This window comes from Condylura cristata, unplaced genomic scaffold (assembly GCF_000260355.1).
Source record: "Condylura cristata isolate star-nosed mole 26May11 unplaced genomic scaffold, ConCri1.0 scaffold00035, whole genome shotgun sequence".
Classification (NCBI taxonomy): Eukaryota; Metazoa; Chordata; class Mammalia; order Eulipotyphla; family Talpidae; genus Condylura; species Condylura cristata.
Window position 1 is genome coordinate 11,698,583 of NW_004567136.1, and position 14,161 is coordinate 11,712,743.

Sequence of the window (14,161 nt, forward strand, 5' to 3'; positions counted from 1 at the left end):
CCCGTGGGGATTACAATTGAGATGAAAAAAAAATGTGCAAAATGATGTAAAAATAAACTTTTTTTTTAATTTTTTTTATTAAAAAGTTAAAATAAACTTTTTAATAAAAAAATATATATATATGCAATGCTAAAGCAAACAAAGCAAAACTGATGACCAGTGGTATATATGGAAAAAGTACCAAGGCATTTATACTACTTCTATGCTTGTAATGTTCTTAAATTAGAAATTAATTACCCCACTCAAAAAAAAAAATTTTTAATAGTTCCTTTATAGAATCCCTAAAAATCTATGGTACACTGCAGGGTTTCAAAAAAGCATTTCACTCCCTTTGGAATGAGTCTTTCTCAACTCCTAAATGCCTGTGGACAAACACACCAAGAGCCCCTAGTCATGCCTTGCATCAGTCTCAGCAGACAGGGCCTCCTCTAGTTAATCCTACTCCTTCAACTGACCCAGGGGAAGAGGCGCTCCCCACATAGCACAGTAGCCACAACTGCCTAGACGAAAGACTGGTGGGAAGTGAGGTGAGCCCTGTACCCAAACACACAAGCACGAGGGCAAGGATCTAACAAAGGGAAGTGACACTGAAACAGATACACCCCAACCTACTAAAAGGGTATATGCAGGGGAAAGAAAGGCCCAGAAAAGTCTCTGAGTTGCCAAGTTCAGAGAGCTCTTAGGGGAGATAGGAGAGAGAAATCATGTAGGAGCCTGTCAAGAGCCTAAGCCTGATGTGTTACAAAATGATTTCTGCATATCTAGATGTGCACCCATTAAAGCAGAAGTTGAGGTATTCAAATAGGGTACCATTTAGACCCAGTTAAGAGGCCAGTAGAATTTGGCCAGATGGTGGAGGAGAAAGCACAGGTATGGGCTTCCAAAGGCCCTCAAGAGGTCACAGAATAATGAGCTAAGAAGAATCTCTCAGCAGGCCAAGGGGCTGGGTAAAATATCGCCTTCTAAGATGCCAAGAAGCACAGGCTTGCTTACATCCAGCATTTCTCCAGCTCCAATTATCCTGTCTGTGATCTCAGCAGGATAATAGCAGATACTCAATTTTCCTACCATAGCTTCAAATATCACTGCCACGTCAGCAGATTAAATATTACTCTATTTTGGAAATGAGTTTGAAAAACTCAAATTATTTTGCCATATTAGGTTACTCATATTTTAGAACACAGATTATGTAGCTAGAGTTCTTAATCAGGGCCATGGGCAACTATTTGCCCTGAGAATTCCCAGATTGTATGTGCAAAGTTTTTAATAAATATCTGAAGAGATATGCTTCAGAACTCAAGACATAAAAAGGACTGCACCCCTTCCAAGAAAAACTTTTTAGGAATTTCAAGAGGCAAAAAAAAGTTATTTTTTTTACCATAAGTGGATTTCTTAAAAAATGAGCATATGATCTACATTATAAGTGATAAGCCCAATAATTAAAATTTTCTGGCTTACAAACTATGATATTAAAATTATATGGAATCAACACTGTGAAATTTCACACTACAATGGCATACAACCTATAATTTTGCCATGCCAGCACAAATGACAAACTGAGAATCTGATTTCTCTCTTTTAACTAGAACAGAATGCCAAATGCCTACACATTGGTTACTCATGTGCATTTTTAAAAAGTTCAGTGGGCATGGAGGGCCCACAGGGGAGTTGGAGTCTGCCCCAGGAACTAGCCTGGCACACATGAAGCACCTCCACCAGTGCAAACAGGCACCCTGGATGCCATGTTGTCCAGGTGAACAGTACCCCGAAAAATAAGGTGCAGATACTAGCACTGGACTATACAAAAAACACGATGAAGGCAGTCCCAGAAATGCTGGCATAGTCCAAACTACTAGGTTATATCATTTCCCCCATGAAAGACTTACTGTTTTTTCAGCTGCCTCTGGCCTCTTCTTTTTGGGCTCCCACTCTCAGACCCGCTACTTGCCTTCAGTGTATGAGGGGAGAAATGATTACAGACTTTAATTCACAGTTTTTAGGGACAACACTGCCTCCTGGTTCAACAACCTAGTCAGTACAGCATTATTCAGCATGAGGTTCTACAAAGAAAGAAACCTAAGAAACCTATTTGGTGGGGCTCATTCTTCTTTGAAATAAATGGGAATGTATCTCGAATGCAACAGAACGGTTTCTCTCAGCATGACTTTCATAGAGCACAGTCCAAATAAACTTTGTGACCACAGAAATGTTCTGTGTCTACAAAGCCCAATATAGCAGCCATCAGTCCTACAAGTGTTGAGCACCTGGGCCATGCTGATATCATTAACGGAGAGAAGTTTTCCATTTACTTACTTTGAATTAATATAAGTTTTAAAAGTCACATGTCTGGTGGCGACCACATTGGATAACGCACATCTACAAAATCAAATATAATGCCACAGCATTTAGCTGGCATGCCACTGAAGGTGGTGACTGTCCATCCACGTCATCTAAGAGCATGTTAAACTAAGGGATGGGCCAGCATGCTGTGCAACAGCACGAGGCCAGAGAAAGTTTATAGTCAGACAAATGAGCAGCTCTTTTCCTCCCCCAAATTAAGCAAATTGGCAAATGATAAGTCCTATGCCCCACAGAGAATGTCTTACTTTATATACAAAAGAGGAAAAGACGTGCACAGCTGCTGTTTGACTGCCTATTACAAACATGGCTTGGTAACCAAGTCCTAGACACTATGGAAAGGGAAAGGTTAGGCAAATGAGCTCAGAGGCCACTCAAAACACTATAAATGCAATGTGAATATTAAGGACAATTTAATTCTTAAAGCACATTTCCCCCACCCCTAATTTACTAGCCTTTGACTATCTATGTTTAACTATCATCACAAGGATGTTCTATAGCTAAGACCAGCACAGTTCTAAGAATGCAGAAAGGTCGCATCTCACTGAGAGAGGAAAGAACATCTCTTCAGAATGCAACCTATAACCCTAATATAGAGGTAAGAATCCACAAAATATCACACAAACCAAGAAAAGTAACAGAAGTCTAAGGTTATAGAGACAAGAAAACTCACTATGTGATACTAATTATAACAATCATCAATCTCTCCCAACTAGATCAAAGAAAAATAATGTGTGAAACATGTATTCTGCACACTAAAAGTGAGGTAGGAAACCAAATTTAAAGAAATCAGATAAAATAAAATAAAAATATATTAAGCAAACTCCTTCCTGGCTCATGAAATTGTTAACATTTGTCCACCAAGCAAGTTATTGTAACAAAATCTAGATTTAGAACTAAAGAATCAAAAAACATAAAGCTCATGGTATAGCCAATTTCATTATTAAAAAACAAAACAAAACACACACACAAAAATTTGAGGTCAGTTCTATGTAATACTCTTACAGTGCCTACACAGTCACTATCACGTGGTCTGTCTGTCGGGTTCTTTCTTTAAAGCCCTGTGTGCTTTCTCTTGCAGGACTGGGTGAGCAGGTTCACATCATGTCTGAAGTCTAGTCTTTTTAATGGTGATACATACCAGAGTTGGGAAGGATGAGGTAAGATAAGGAGTTTGAATGTTGCCCCTTAAAACACTTTTTTTCTTACCTCCTCCTTAATATTAAATCGTGATGGTTCTTGTCTGCTTCGGTTTGACCGCCTAACCCCATAAACATCAGGATATTCTTCCCACATCTGTAAAATTAACAGACCATGTATGAATCTTTTTCTCAACCCCCATTTACTATTGTTATTATTGGAACAAGTGTTCTAGCTTAACAGAACTGAAGTAAGTACCAAGTGGGTTGTTTAGTTTTGTTTGTCAGATAATCAAGTACCATCTTTAATAAAAAATAATTATCCCAAAACACAAAATTTAACAATATCTCTTCATTACTAAACAGCTATTAAACAATATGGCATGGCACTTATCTTTAAGCTATAAATTAAAGTTGAACAGCAAGGTAGGAGAACTGCTGGGTAAAGTCACTAGTGCCTTCAGTTTGGGGTTTTGATTGCACGCTGACCCATCTGAAAAAAACTCAAAAAGCAAGCAGGGCTCCACCCAGTCTTGTGCAGGAAGAATCTCTTTAGCGTTCCTCTGGCCGTGCAGAGCAAGTGTTCCTGACGTGAACACCACGGCTGCCCCTTTCCTGGCATGCCCATGTATCCTCTAGCAGTACTTAGCCCTTCTCTTTCAATACCTGATTTGGAAATAATCCTCACAGGTGAGTTTTAAAAGAAACCAAAATCTAAAGGAGGGATGAGGTGAATTTTTCCCCATAATAATGAGTAACATGTTATAAAAACTCACACCGACCAATGCAGAGAAAAAACTGCCAGAGGTCCCTCCTTCCTCAGCCCTAATGATCAGACTGACCTCCAGCCTCACTTTCCTTCCCACAGAAAGCAAAGTGTAATGTCTGCCCTTTTCATGAAATCCATCACATGCAGGCAAAAATGAACTAGAACAGACCATGGGACACTCAAGTGAAGATGTTTAACAGGAGTTAAACATGTAGAAGAGATGCTTGGCAGCCAAGATTAGAAATGTGGGTTTGTCATCAAAACACAGGTTGACAGCTAGCGTCATGAAAATATCTGGAAGGTGAGGCAAGAGGAGAAGCCACAGGCTGAGACCAATGAAATGTATGGGAAGTAGACCCCAAGACAACACTGATGGAAGACAACCCAGAAAAGTACAAACCACTAAGCCAAAAGAGGACATTATCAACAGTGCCTTAAACAAACAAACAAAAAAGCCAGGCAAGCTGAAGAAAAACAAGGCCTCAAAAGAAAACAAGGAAGATGTTCCAGGAATAGGCATTTTAGAACTGGAATCCAAAGCAACATGTCATCTTGTATCCTCAGTTTAAAAAGGTATAAAATCCATAATGGCCTTAGCGTAATCTGAGTCAAAGACAAAAAGCCCAACTTGAAGAGTTAGAATAAGCAAGTGGTAGGAAATATCGACAAAGAAGCAATGAATGCAGAGCGTGCTGAACACATCTGGGGAAGAAAGGAAGGAGACAGAGCTTTCCTCTAGTCCCATCAACCCCCCACTCACTCACCTGGTGTGTCAACCTTCCACTTCACCCACCTGGATTTCTGCTAACGTGACGTAATTACTTCATTCAAACAATTATTTATGGAGCTTTTATTAATTGGGGTGCCTAAATTATTTTTAGGTCACTACAGCAATTGGTTTTATTGTTTTAAAATACTAAACAGGCATTCAGGTCAAGTGCTAAGACTTTATGACACTTCCATTCCAGTATTTATATCCTAAAGTCATTTTGTGTTCTTTTGTACTATTGAGAACTAATGATATCTAATTCCCCTATGAAAAACTACCAAGTAAAAGGGATATGTATACAGAAAATAAAAAACTTCCCTTAGAGTTCCTATTTTAGTATAATTATTAAAACCACGATCCAATCATTCTAACAGGCAAGTAGGTCCATCTACAATTAACTTTTTTTTCTAAGACTTATATATGCATATAAAAGCTGGGATGTAGGCCAGAGGTTTTGGGGGGGCGGGGTGAGGGAGGTAGGATTCCACAGAGACAGAGTGGGGAGCAGAACAGGTGGACTGACTGAAATACACTGCTGAGGGAAACAGAGGATGGCAGGAGAGGTCTGCTGTGCCATGTGGATCAGCCCCCCGGCCCAGGATCCAACTCATGCTGCAGTAGCTGAGACTTAACCCTTTGTGCCCCCAGGGAAACCCTTAATTAACTATTTGGTAAGGAAAATGAGGAAAGGAGCACACTGGATTATGTGGTAGCCCATGGGTGAGTTTGATGGTGAATACACTGCAGTGGCAATAACTGATGGGGTATGCTAATATTACAATTTAAAATTAATTATTAGAAATGTTTACAAATTAACTTTTTGGAACTAATCACCTTTATATTTTTGTATGCCTGCCTAGTGTTGTATTTTTATCAAAAAATTGAATCGTAGCAATACTTCTTCAAGTGCTACAGGTCTTAGAGTGAATATTTGTGAATCTCAGACAACATCAGTTCAATAGTTCTGAACTTGCTATGCAAGTCATAATTACTATGGTTTCCTTCAATCCCTACAAGTAGAAAACTCTGCACTGTAAAAATGAAAGTTATACCCAGACTTTTTTTTGTTATACTGCATTCAAAAATGTGCTGTGGACTTCTGGAAAGAGTACCTGGTCCAGACACACAGAGGGAACCTCAGCTGACTCTGAGGACAGCTGGGCTAGGCTGCCTGCCAGGTGGCTGGGGGTAGTTTCTGAGTGTGATGACCTCGGAGAGCAAGATGTGTTGATGGCATTTCCACATGCAGGGGCTGTGGGAAGAGGTCATCACTTGACTGGTCTCCTGTGAAAGGTCCACCACACACAGAACGGGCAATCAGGAACAACGCCTGAGGGTCTGAAGGTTATGGCTCTGGTGATGAGTCAAGTGGCAAAGCCAACTTTTATCTCCTTATCATTAAGGAATTATCTCTAACCTCCAAATGCCCACTAGTTCCTGAGGATCACTTCCAGGAAACTATGACTACACTTGGAACAGAAGAACTCAAATGGCACAGATAATCCAATTCTGTCTCAAGAGTCAAATGAACCTCTGTTTTGTTTTCTCTAATTTCAGAGTTGCTGAAGATAACTTGCAGACAATTTAAAATCATTTATAATACTATGAAAATCAGTATGTCGATACAGATTTGTATTTTAGAATAAAAACTGATTTAATATAAGACCTTCAATTTCACTACATTTTATTTTTATATTCCTAAAAGCAGTATTCTTTGGTACCATGATTCAAATAAAATTCTCTCAAAATGAAATTTTAAAAGATCAGCTGCATTCTTATGATTTGACATTCTTATGAATCACACCAAATCATTAATTTTTCACCAAAAAAGAATGTGTATTCCAAAGTTCAAGCATCCATGAAAAATGGCTACACAATTCAATTTTTACCTTTTTGCCAGGAGAGTCTTTGCTATTAAGTAAAGAACTACAAGGGGCAGATGTTTTTCTGGGGGAGTATTTATTTCAATATCATACATCAATGATGCTATTATTATTCAATATTCAGTACTTTTCAGTATTGCATAAAAATGCAATAACCACCTTTTTTGAAAAATATTTAAAACCCAAATTATAAAAACTTGTCTTTCTGTCCTATACTATGATGTTTCATGTGAAGCCATATTCTACATCAATTAACAGAATAGAAAGCAGTCCACATTTATATCCTGAGAGTGCATTATTAGAAAGGTGACTATTATATCATAACGGTACTCTTAAAGAGTTTTACATAGGAAATAAAGATCTGCCGGCTGGGCCAGCAAGCAGCACATTTGCATTGTACAGAAGTAATACCTTCTTCACATCAGCTATCCGTTCCTTCTTAGAGGCTGGCTTCTCTTTGGCTTCTGGAAGAACTGGCTGGGATTTGGAACCTGCGGATTCACTTTCAGATTCAGTCTGACTCTCTGAAGATTCAGAACTGCTATTCGACTCGCTGCCATGTCCACTTCCTGGATCGCTGCCCTGCTCACTTTCCGACTGGCTGCCAGAGTCTGAACCTGAAGCTTCTTCAGATGCTGAATGACTTAATTAAAAAAGATTTTTTAAATATTTGTAAAGAGATTTAAAATCTGCCAAATAAATATGTTAAAACAAAAAATCCTTTCAGTAAAATGACAACAAATAGTAATTTTAGTAACACGAGATTAACATTTTCAAATCCACTTTCATACTCATTTTGTGAATAATATCATTACAATCTTTCTCAACATCTTCAGCTTCTATGATTTCCTCAGTATATAATGCCAGGTACCAGTCAATTTGTATAGATTGACTCTTACAGAAACTCAAAGAACTTTATTGCTCCATTCAGATAAGAAAAACTAAACCTCAGCGCATGTAACTCTCTCAGTATGTCTTAGGATTTGCAACCAGATCAATCTGATCCCTCTGAATCCACCAAACCTTGTTTTCATTTGTTTAGTACCTTGCCCTCATCAAGGAAAAAAAAAAGGCACAGTAGTTACCCAAGGACTAAGGATGCAAACGGGTGCAATTATCCAGTCCTGGTCCTCAGCAACAGGTGAGCTAAGTTAAAGCATTAACCCCAAACCAGAACCCTGATTTTAGGATCTCCTGCAGTAAGTCCCAGACCAGCTAGGACAAGAAAAAAATAACTTCACTTCATTCCAAACAGCCCTCGGGGAAAAGGGAAAGTGGGTAGGTGCAGAGGAAACCACAAAAGATTAATGCCAGAAAGTTGTGGGAAGGTAGACTATCAACCTCGGCTGCAGAGAAGCCAATAGTCCTTCTTCTTGCTCTATCATGAAAAGGCATCTGAGAGGCTCACTGGGACGAATGAAGAAATTTTAGAGACTTACAGGCAACAGAAAAGCAGGTGAAAAGCTTGCAACTAACTATTGATTGAAAACAAGCTTGTCACTTAGGAGGGAGGCAAGTAGCAGCCCCAGGACCTAAGTAACATTATCTTCACATAAGGTGCTTAAGTTTCCCATTAGAGGACATCTCATGAAGGCCATGGGTTAAAGAAAAAAGGCTTCCCATTTACCACCACTGCATTTCCCAAACTTGAAATGAAGTCATACCACCACTCACCCCTCCACAAACATGACCACAGAATGAATATACAGTACACTGGAAACTCCAGGTTGGAAACCCAAAATCCAGGATCCTTTTCATTAAGATGAGGAAGCAATGAAAATAAATGGGAGCAAAGGATGTTTCCACCTGCAGCCGAGGTAAGGGAAAAACCACTTATGGACTGCAGGATGACTTCTTTAGGTGCTTGGCATTAAAGTACTTACATGCATGCTTTTGCTTATTCCCCAAAACAAACCTACTAAACGTTATCATGTAAAAGTGGAGAAATTGAAATTTTTTAAGTAACTTGATCAGTGACATGAGCAAGTGGGGGCTGAGGTAGAGGGCAGGGATTATACCCCAAAACTGGCCCTAAGGCCCATTTTCATATTTTGCCACAGGAGAGCTCAAAACATCGGCAACAACAGAAAACCAACCTTATCTGTGTTACATACCAACCAAGGCCAGCCCCCACACTGACTCACCACAGCCCCCTCAGAGATGGGAGGCCAAGCTGCCCAGCTCATCAGAGTATCATCAGTCACTTTCCTCTGACCAGGCAAGAGAAAAACAAGGGCTGGCTTGCACAATGAGAAGGGCAGCCTGGCACCCATGCCCTGGTCAACTCAGACCAGTGCCATTGTCTGCGACATCATCTGTAGCCTCAGAAGAGCATCAAATGGCAGCTACGAAAGCAGCGCTCCAAAGACGCAAAAACCTCACCCAACACTTAAGGAAATGACTATTTCACATCTGTATTGATGCCCCCCCCCACCCCACACACCAGTAAAGATTTAGAACTTTACGTTGGTGGATGGAATTTACTGATTTCACCGCTACCTTTTGCTCATATTAAGGTACAGCCAGCAGCTACAGAATTTCCTTGAAAGTAAGGTATCTGAAAGGGTAGGTCTTCTTGGAAGGGGGGGTGTAGCAGTTACATATTCATGTAGGAAAGCCATTGAGTGCGTGCCCACATGTGAATGAGGAGAAGCCAGGCCACCTCCCTCCTCTCAATCAGCCCAGGCTACTCCTACTTGCCCAGTATGACGGCCCAGTATTGCTCACCTCCAGCTTCTGCTTATATACCAAGCGCAAATCCTCTCACCCTCTCTAAAGGTTACCCACCATGCTCCACTGGTTCTCCTCACCCTTAGCAATAACAAACATCCTGTCCTAGAAGACTAACTCCAAAGCCCCAACTGTAAACATCTACACCACTCTGTTCCCTCCTTTCTCCCACACCAATAGACATGAGAGGTATATATACACTAGATAAGGAAATTGGGGGGGGGGGCTTACCCACTTTTACAGAACACACTATTTCAAACTCTTTTTGAAATGAGTGGTTTAATTTTTTCACTCCAATCAATAATTCTTAACTCCAGAGATTATAATGGAATATATTTTGGCAATTACCAGCAATTAAAATTGTCCCAGGACCATGTAGTATGGCCCATACACTCCCAAAAAACAGAAAATATTCTAAGAGAGTATCTTCAACTACCTACTTAAAAGAATCAGAAAGCCACAAAAATCTGCATTTGTCTTCTGCAGAAAACCACAGCAGTCAGATAAGTTAGAAATCCTTTTAACATCTGCACTGAAAGCAGTCGCTGCTAAAATGATGGAAACATCCCAGTCCAGCACCCATGTCAGGGGTCAGGGTATGTGCAGAAGCATGAGCACTGTGCTCCCTTTGATGCTCCCAAATATAAATACACTACATTTAACCTGCTCCCTACTGATTATGTTATTTTTAACTTGTTCTCTTAACCAGTAAGTTTCTTGGCTGTACTTCATACTTCTGTATTTCTGAGAATATTGAGGTTTCCAAATCATTCAGTATAGTCAGTAAAACCATACACAACCCTGTATACGTCTTATTGTGCAGCTTGGACAAAGCAGTGAGCAATGGGTGCGAGAGGTTCCCTAGAAATTTAGCAATGTACCCGACATTTCGGGTACAAAACACAGCCAACTTCTATCAGCACATGTTAATGTGCATGGATGCAATTTACTCTAACAGTGGTTTATGGTTATTTTAAGTACATTTTAAGTATTCTGTTTTAATACTTAAAACAGGTAGGCAAACCCGCGGGGATAACAATTGAGATGGGGGGAAAAAAATGTACAAAATGATGTAAAAATAAACTGTTGTAAAAAAAAAAAATTACTTCTGTTAATTCTGCCCCTCCTGAAAAAAACTTCAGAAACTATGAAAGTTAAACTCAAGATAAAATTAACAACAAACTCACAGTCTCCTTCTGTGGACTGAGGGAGACAGATATGATCGGAAACTGATACGAGGGCTATTTCTATGGCTGAAGCTGAAGCTGAATGGTGTCCAAAGTTGTTCATTACAAAAGCATTAATCTTTTAATAATCAAGATGGTTCATAATAGATGACGAGTCAAATCTAAGGTAAGGAATATAAGCAACCAGGCAAGCTTACATAAAGTAATTATTTGAGTGACAATAAGACTAAATGTTTTGAAATTATTTTTAGAACAAGCAAGTCATTTAATGGACTTAAAATAGTATTTTGGGGGTGGGGAGGTGTTTTTGTTTTTTTAAGAGCCTTGATAAAGGCACATCTTGATAAAGACAAATGTTAAAATACAAAGGTAATTATTTGTTTAAAAAACTATAAATATCTCCATAGTAAAGGCACTTAGAAACAGTCTTTCTCTAAAAAGGACATTATTTCCTGAAACATCATGCACATTTGCTATTAATATGTAATTATGATAGAGATACTGTAAACACTAGATTATGATTTAATTTTGAAGCTGTTGAGAGCCCACAAAAATGATAAAAGGGCAAATCAAGTTACTGGGCAAAGAGTCCTTTAAGCTTCGCCTTAACAAATAAAACTAGCTGATTTCTAATGGCATAATAGTTAATAAAGCAATTTAGTATGGGATTTTCTGGAATATTACTCCCCCATCATAATCTTCATGAACAAATTTATCTGAATATTCAATCTCTGAAAATTACTTAAAATATAAGATGTAAACAAGTTTTATAATTTTTGATTAAACAATTACTATAATACTCAAAAATAAAAGAGATGAAAGCCAAAAGACGGGTTCCAACAGAAAACGCTCATGAAAAAAAGTTTAACACACCTCTTCATTTATGGATAACAATGACCTGGTGTCTCTTTAAAATCCTTTTGAAGCAGACGAAAATGGAGTGATGAAGTATTTCATATGATGGGCTTTGAAAGCAAGCAGGTTAGTATCGCTCCACTGGTACCCACCATTCTTCCCATGGCCGCTAGAGGGCAGCACACACTGCGCTGAAGTTCTCTGCCCAAGCGCTGCCATTTCAGCAGTTGGGTAGTGTTTTTTTCTCCAAGTTTACAAAATGGCCGAAGCCCTTGGCAGAGTTTGGGCTTTGCTGCTGGTGAAAGCAAAATCTGGTGAACAACACAGCGTACACTGGAATTCCATAAAATGTACTCCCAGACTAAGCTTTTATCAAGACTAAGGTAGTTAATACTTGTGGCGTCCCTATGGGTCAGTTCTCCTCGAATCCTGGTAACAACTATCCTCAATGTACTTAGAAGAGGCTTAGCCCAGGTACGTGTGTACTGTCAAATCCAGCCCCAAGTGTGAGTTAGGGCGTCCACACTTCCTGCCTGTCACACGTTCTTAAACAGAGTATCAAACCACCCAAGGCTGAGGAAAAACAATTCCTTCGTAATTAAGTCTGCGTCTTATGAGGATGGAAAAGTAAAGACTCACAAGTTTCTTAATAACAAATGTAAGTGCAACTTTAAGAACTCTACCTACAGTGCAAAGCTTATGAGCTTGAAATAAACAAGGTTAAAAGACAACTGCGGCCCTCCCTGGTGGCAGAGCGGGTTAAAGCACTGCAATAAGAAGCTTAAGCCACCTCCCCATCGCCTGCTAACTGCTCCCCTCAGCAGTGGACTTCGTCGCCTGTTCTGCTTCCCACTCTGTCCCTGGTGAATCCTCTCACCCTCCACATCTCTAGCCTGTACCCCAGTTCTGTATAAATAAGTAAATAAATCTTTAAAAAAAAGGACAGGGCCCTCCCTGGTGGCGCAGCGGGTTAAAGCACTGCACTGAGAATCTAAAGCCGCTTCCGCATGAGTTCGATTCCCGCCTGCCCCGGAGGTGACCACGTGGCGTGGCAGACCTCTCCTGACCCGCCCGCTGCTCCCCTCAGCAGTGTACTTCGTCGATCTGCCTGGTCTGCTCCCCACTCTGTCTCTGGTGAAGCCTCTCGCCACCCCTGAACCTCTGGCCTGTACCCTAGTTCTGTATGAACAAATAAATAAATCTTTAAAAAAAAAAAAAAAAAAAAAGACAACTGCACGGGAGAAGTCTCAGTGCGGACCCAATAAAAGGAGTTATACACACACCCATGAACTATCACATATCAGAGAAAAGTCCAACAGAAATTTAGACAAAGGAAATAACATGCAGTTACAGAAAAGGGGAAGAAGTAGCCAACTTGTGGAAGAGGTAAGTTGAACCTCACGGGCAATTAGAGAAATGAAAATTACAATATTTTATACTCATCTGCTCTGCAATGGTTAAAAGATCTGATAATATTAGGTGCTGGTGTGAAAGTAGGAGAAACAGTACACGCGTGCCACTATGGAAAAAATAACACGCTGAGGATTTGGAAAACAACTTAGCACTTTCAGTAAACCTTAAACTATAAATATGAATCATGCAGTTCAACCTGTAGGCATACAGCCCAGACAAGTGATCAAAATAGCGCAAGAGGTGGGAAGTATAAAAATGTTCAGCGCTCTACTCACCAGATCAAAGAAAGGAAATACTAGAAATGTTCATGTAAATGTGAATGTTCCTGCAGTGCAGCTAACTACAATGTTCGACTAGGGGTGAAACAGATCTTTAAAAAGCGACACAACGATTTCAGAACTACTGAATTTTTAAAACATCAAAGGCACAAATGAACCATGCACATTTTAAACACTTGTATAGGCACAGTTCACAGAAGTGACTTGGGATATGGGATTTTAAACACATCTAATTTAATATTACATTTTAATGTAAAGTTTTTTTTATGTTTAAAATCAAACTAATTGTATTCCTTGAACTTCACTGAATGTTTCCCATATTATCTCAAAAATGAGCTCTAATACTGCAGAATCTATCAATATTTAGTAGCTCTTGCCAGAATTCAGTTCTTTTAAAGTTATTTTAACACTAGTAACAAACAGTATGGACTCTCTTTTGGGGGGGGGCGGGCGGGGGAAGGCTCATCTAAAGAAAAAAAGCACACGAAAATGCTGCTCAGGGCCCCCTTGGTGGCCTAGGGCTTGAGTCCCACAGCTATCACCTCTCTAGCCTGGGTTCCACCCCAGGACAGGAAGCTAACTCACATGATGCAGCAGGCCTCTCCTGCCTGACCAGAGGCTCCCTGTAGTGCTTTAGGTCAGTGGGTCTGTAACAGGGTGGACCCTAGGAAAAAGGGAAGTTCCAGGTTCCCTGCCCCACCCAGGGGCAGGAGGGTGGAGCTGAGCAGAGAAAAAGGAGAAGAGAGAAGAGAAGGAAGCTGGATGGAGAGCCAGAAGGAG

The 14,161-nt window shown here is 40.0% G+C and overlaps 1 protein-coding gene across 2 annotated transcripts in view; it reads right to left on the reverse strand.

Moving 5' to 3' along the window:
* CHD2 (chromodomain helicase DNA binding protein 2) overlaps positions 1-14,161 on the reverse strand; it is a 94,340-nt gene that overhangs the window by 71,932 nt on the left and 8,247 nt on the right. For both annotated transcript variants that reach the window (XM_004693099.2, XM_012732736.1), the window contains 3 exons: positions 7,330-7,561; positions 3,568-3,654; positions 1,887-1,948 (listed from right to left, as the gene is read on the reverse strand). In XM_004693099.2, coding sequence (XP_004693156.1) covers positions 1,887-1,948; positions 3,568-3,654; positions 7,330-7,561 — 381 coding nt within the window. The remainder of the gene's footprint in view (positions 1-1,886; positions 1,949-3,567; positions 3,655-7,329; positions 7,562-14,161) is intronic.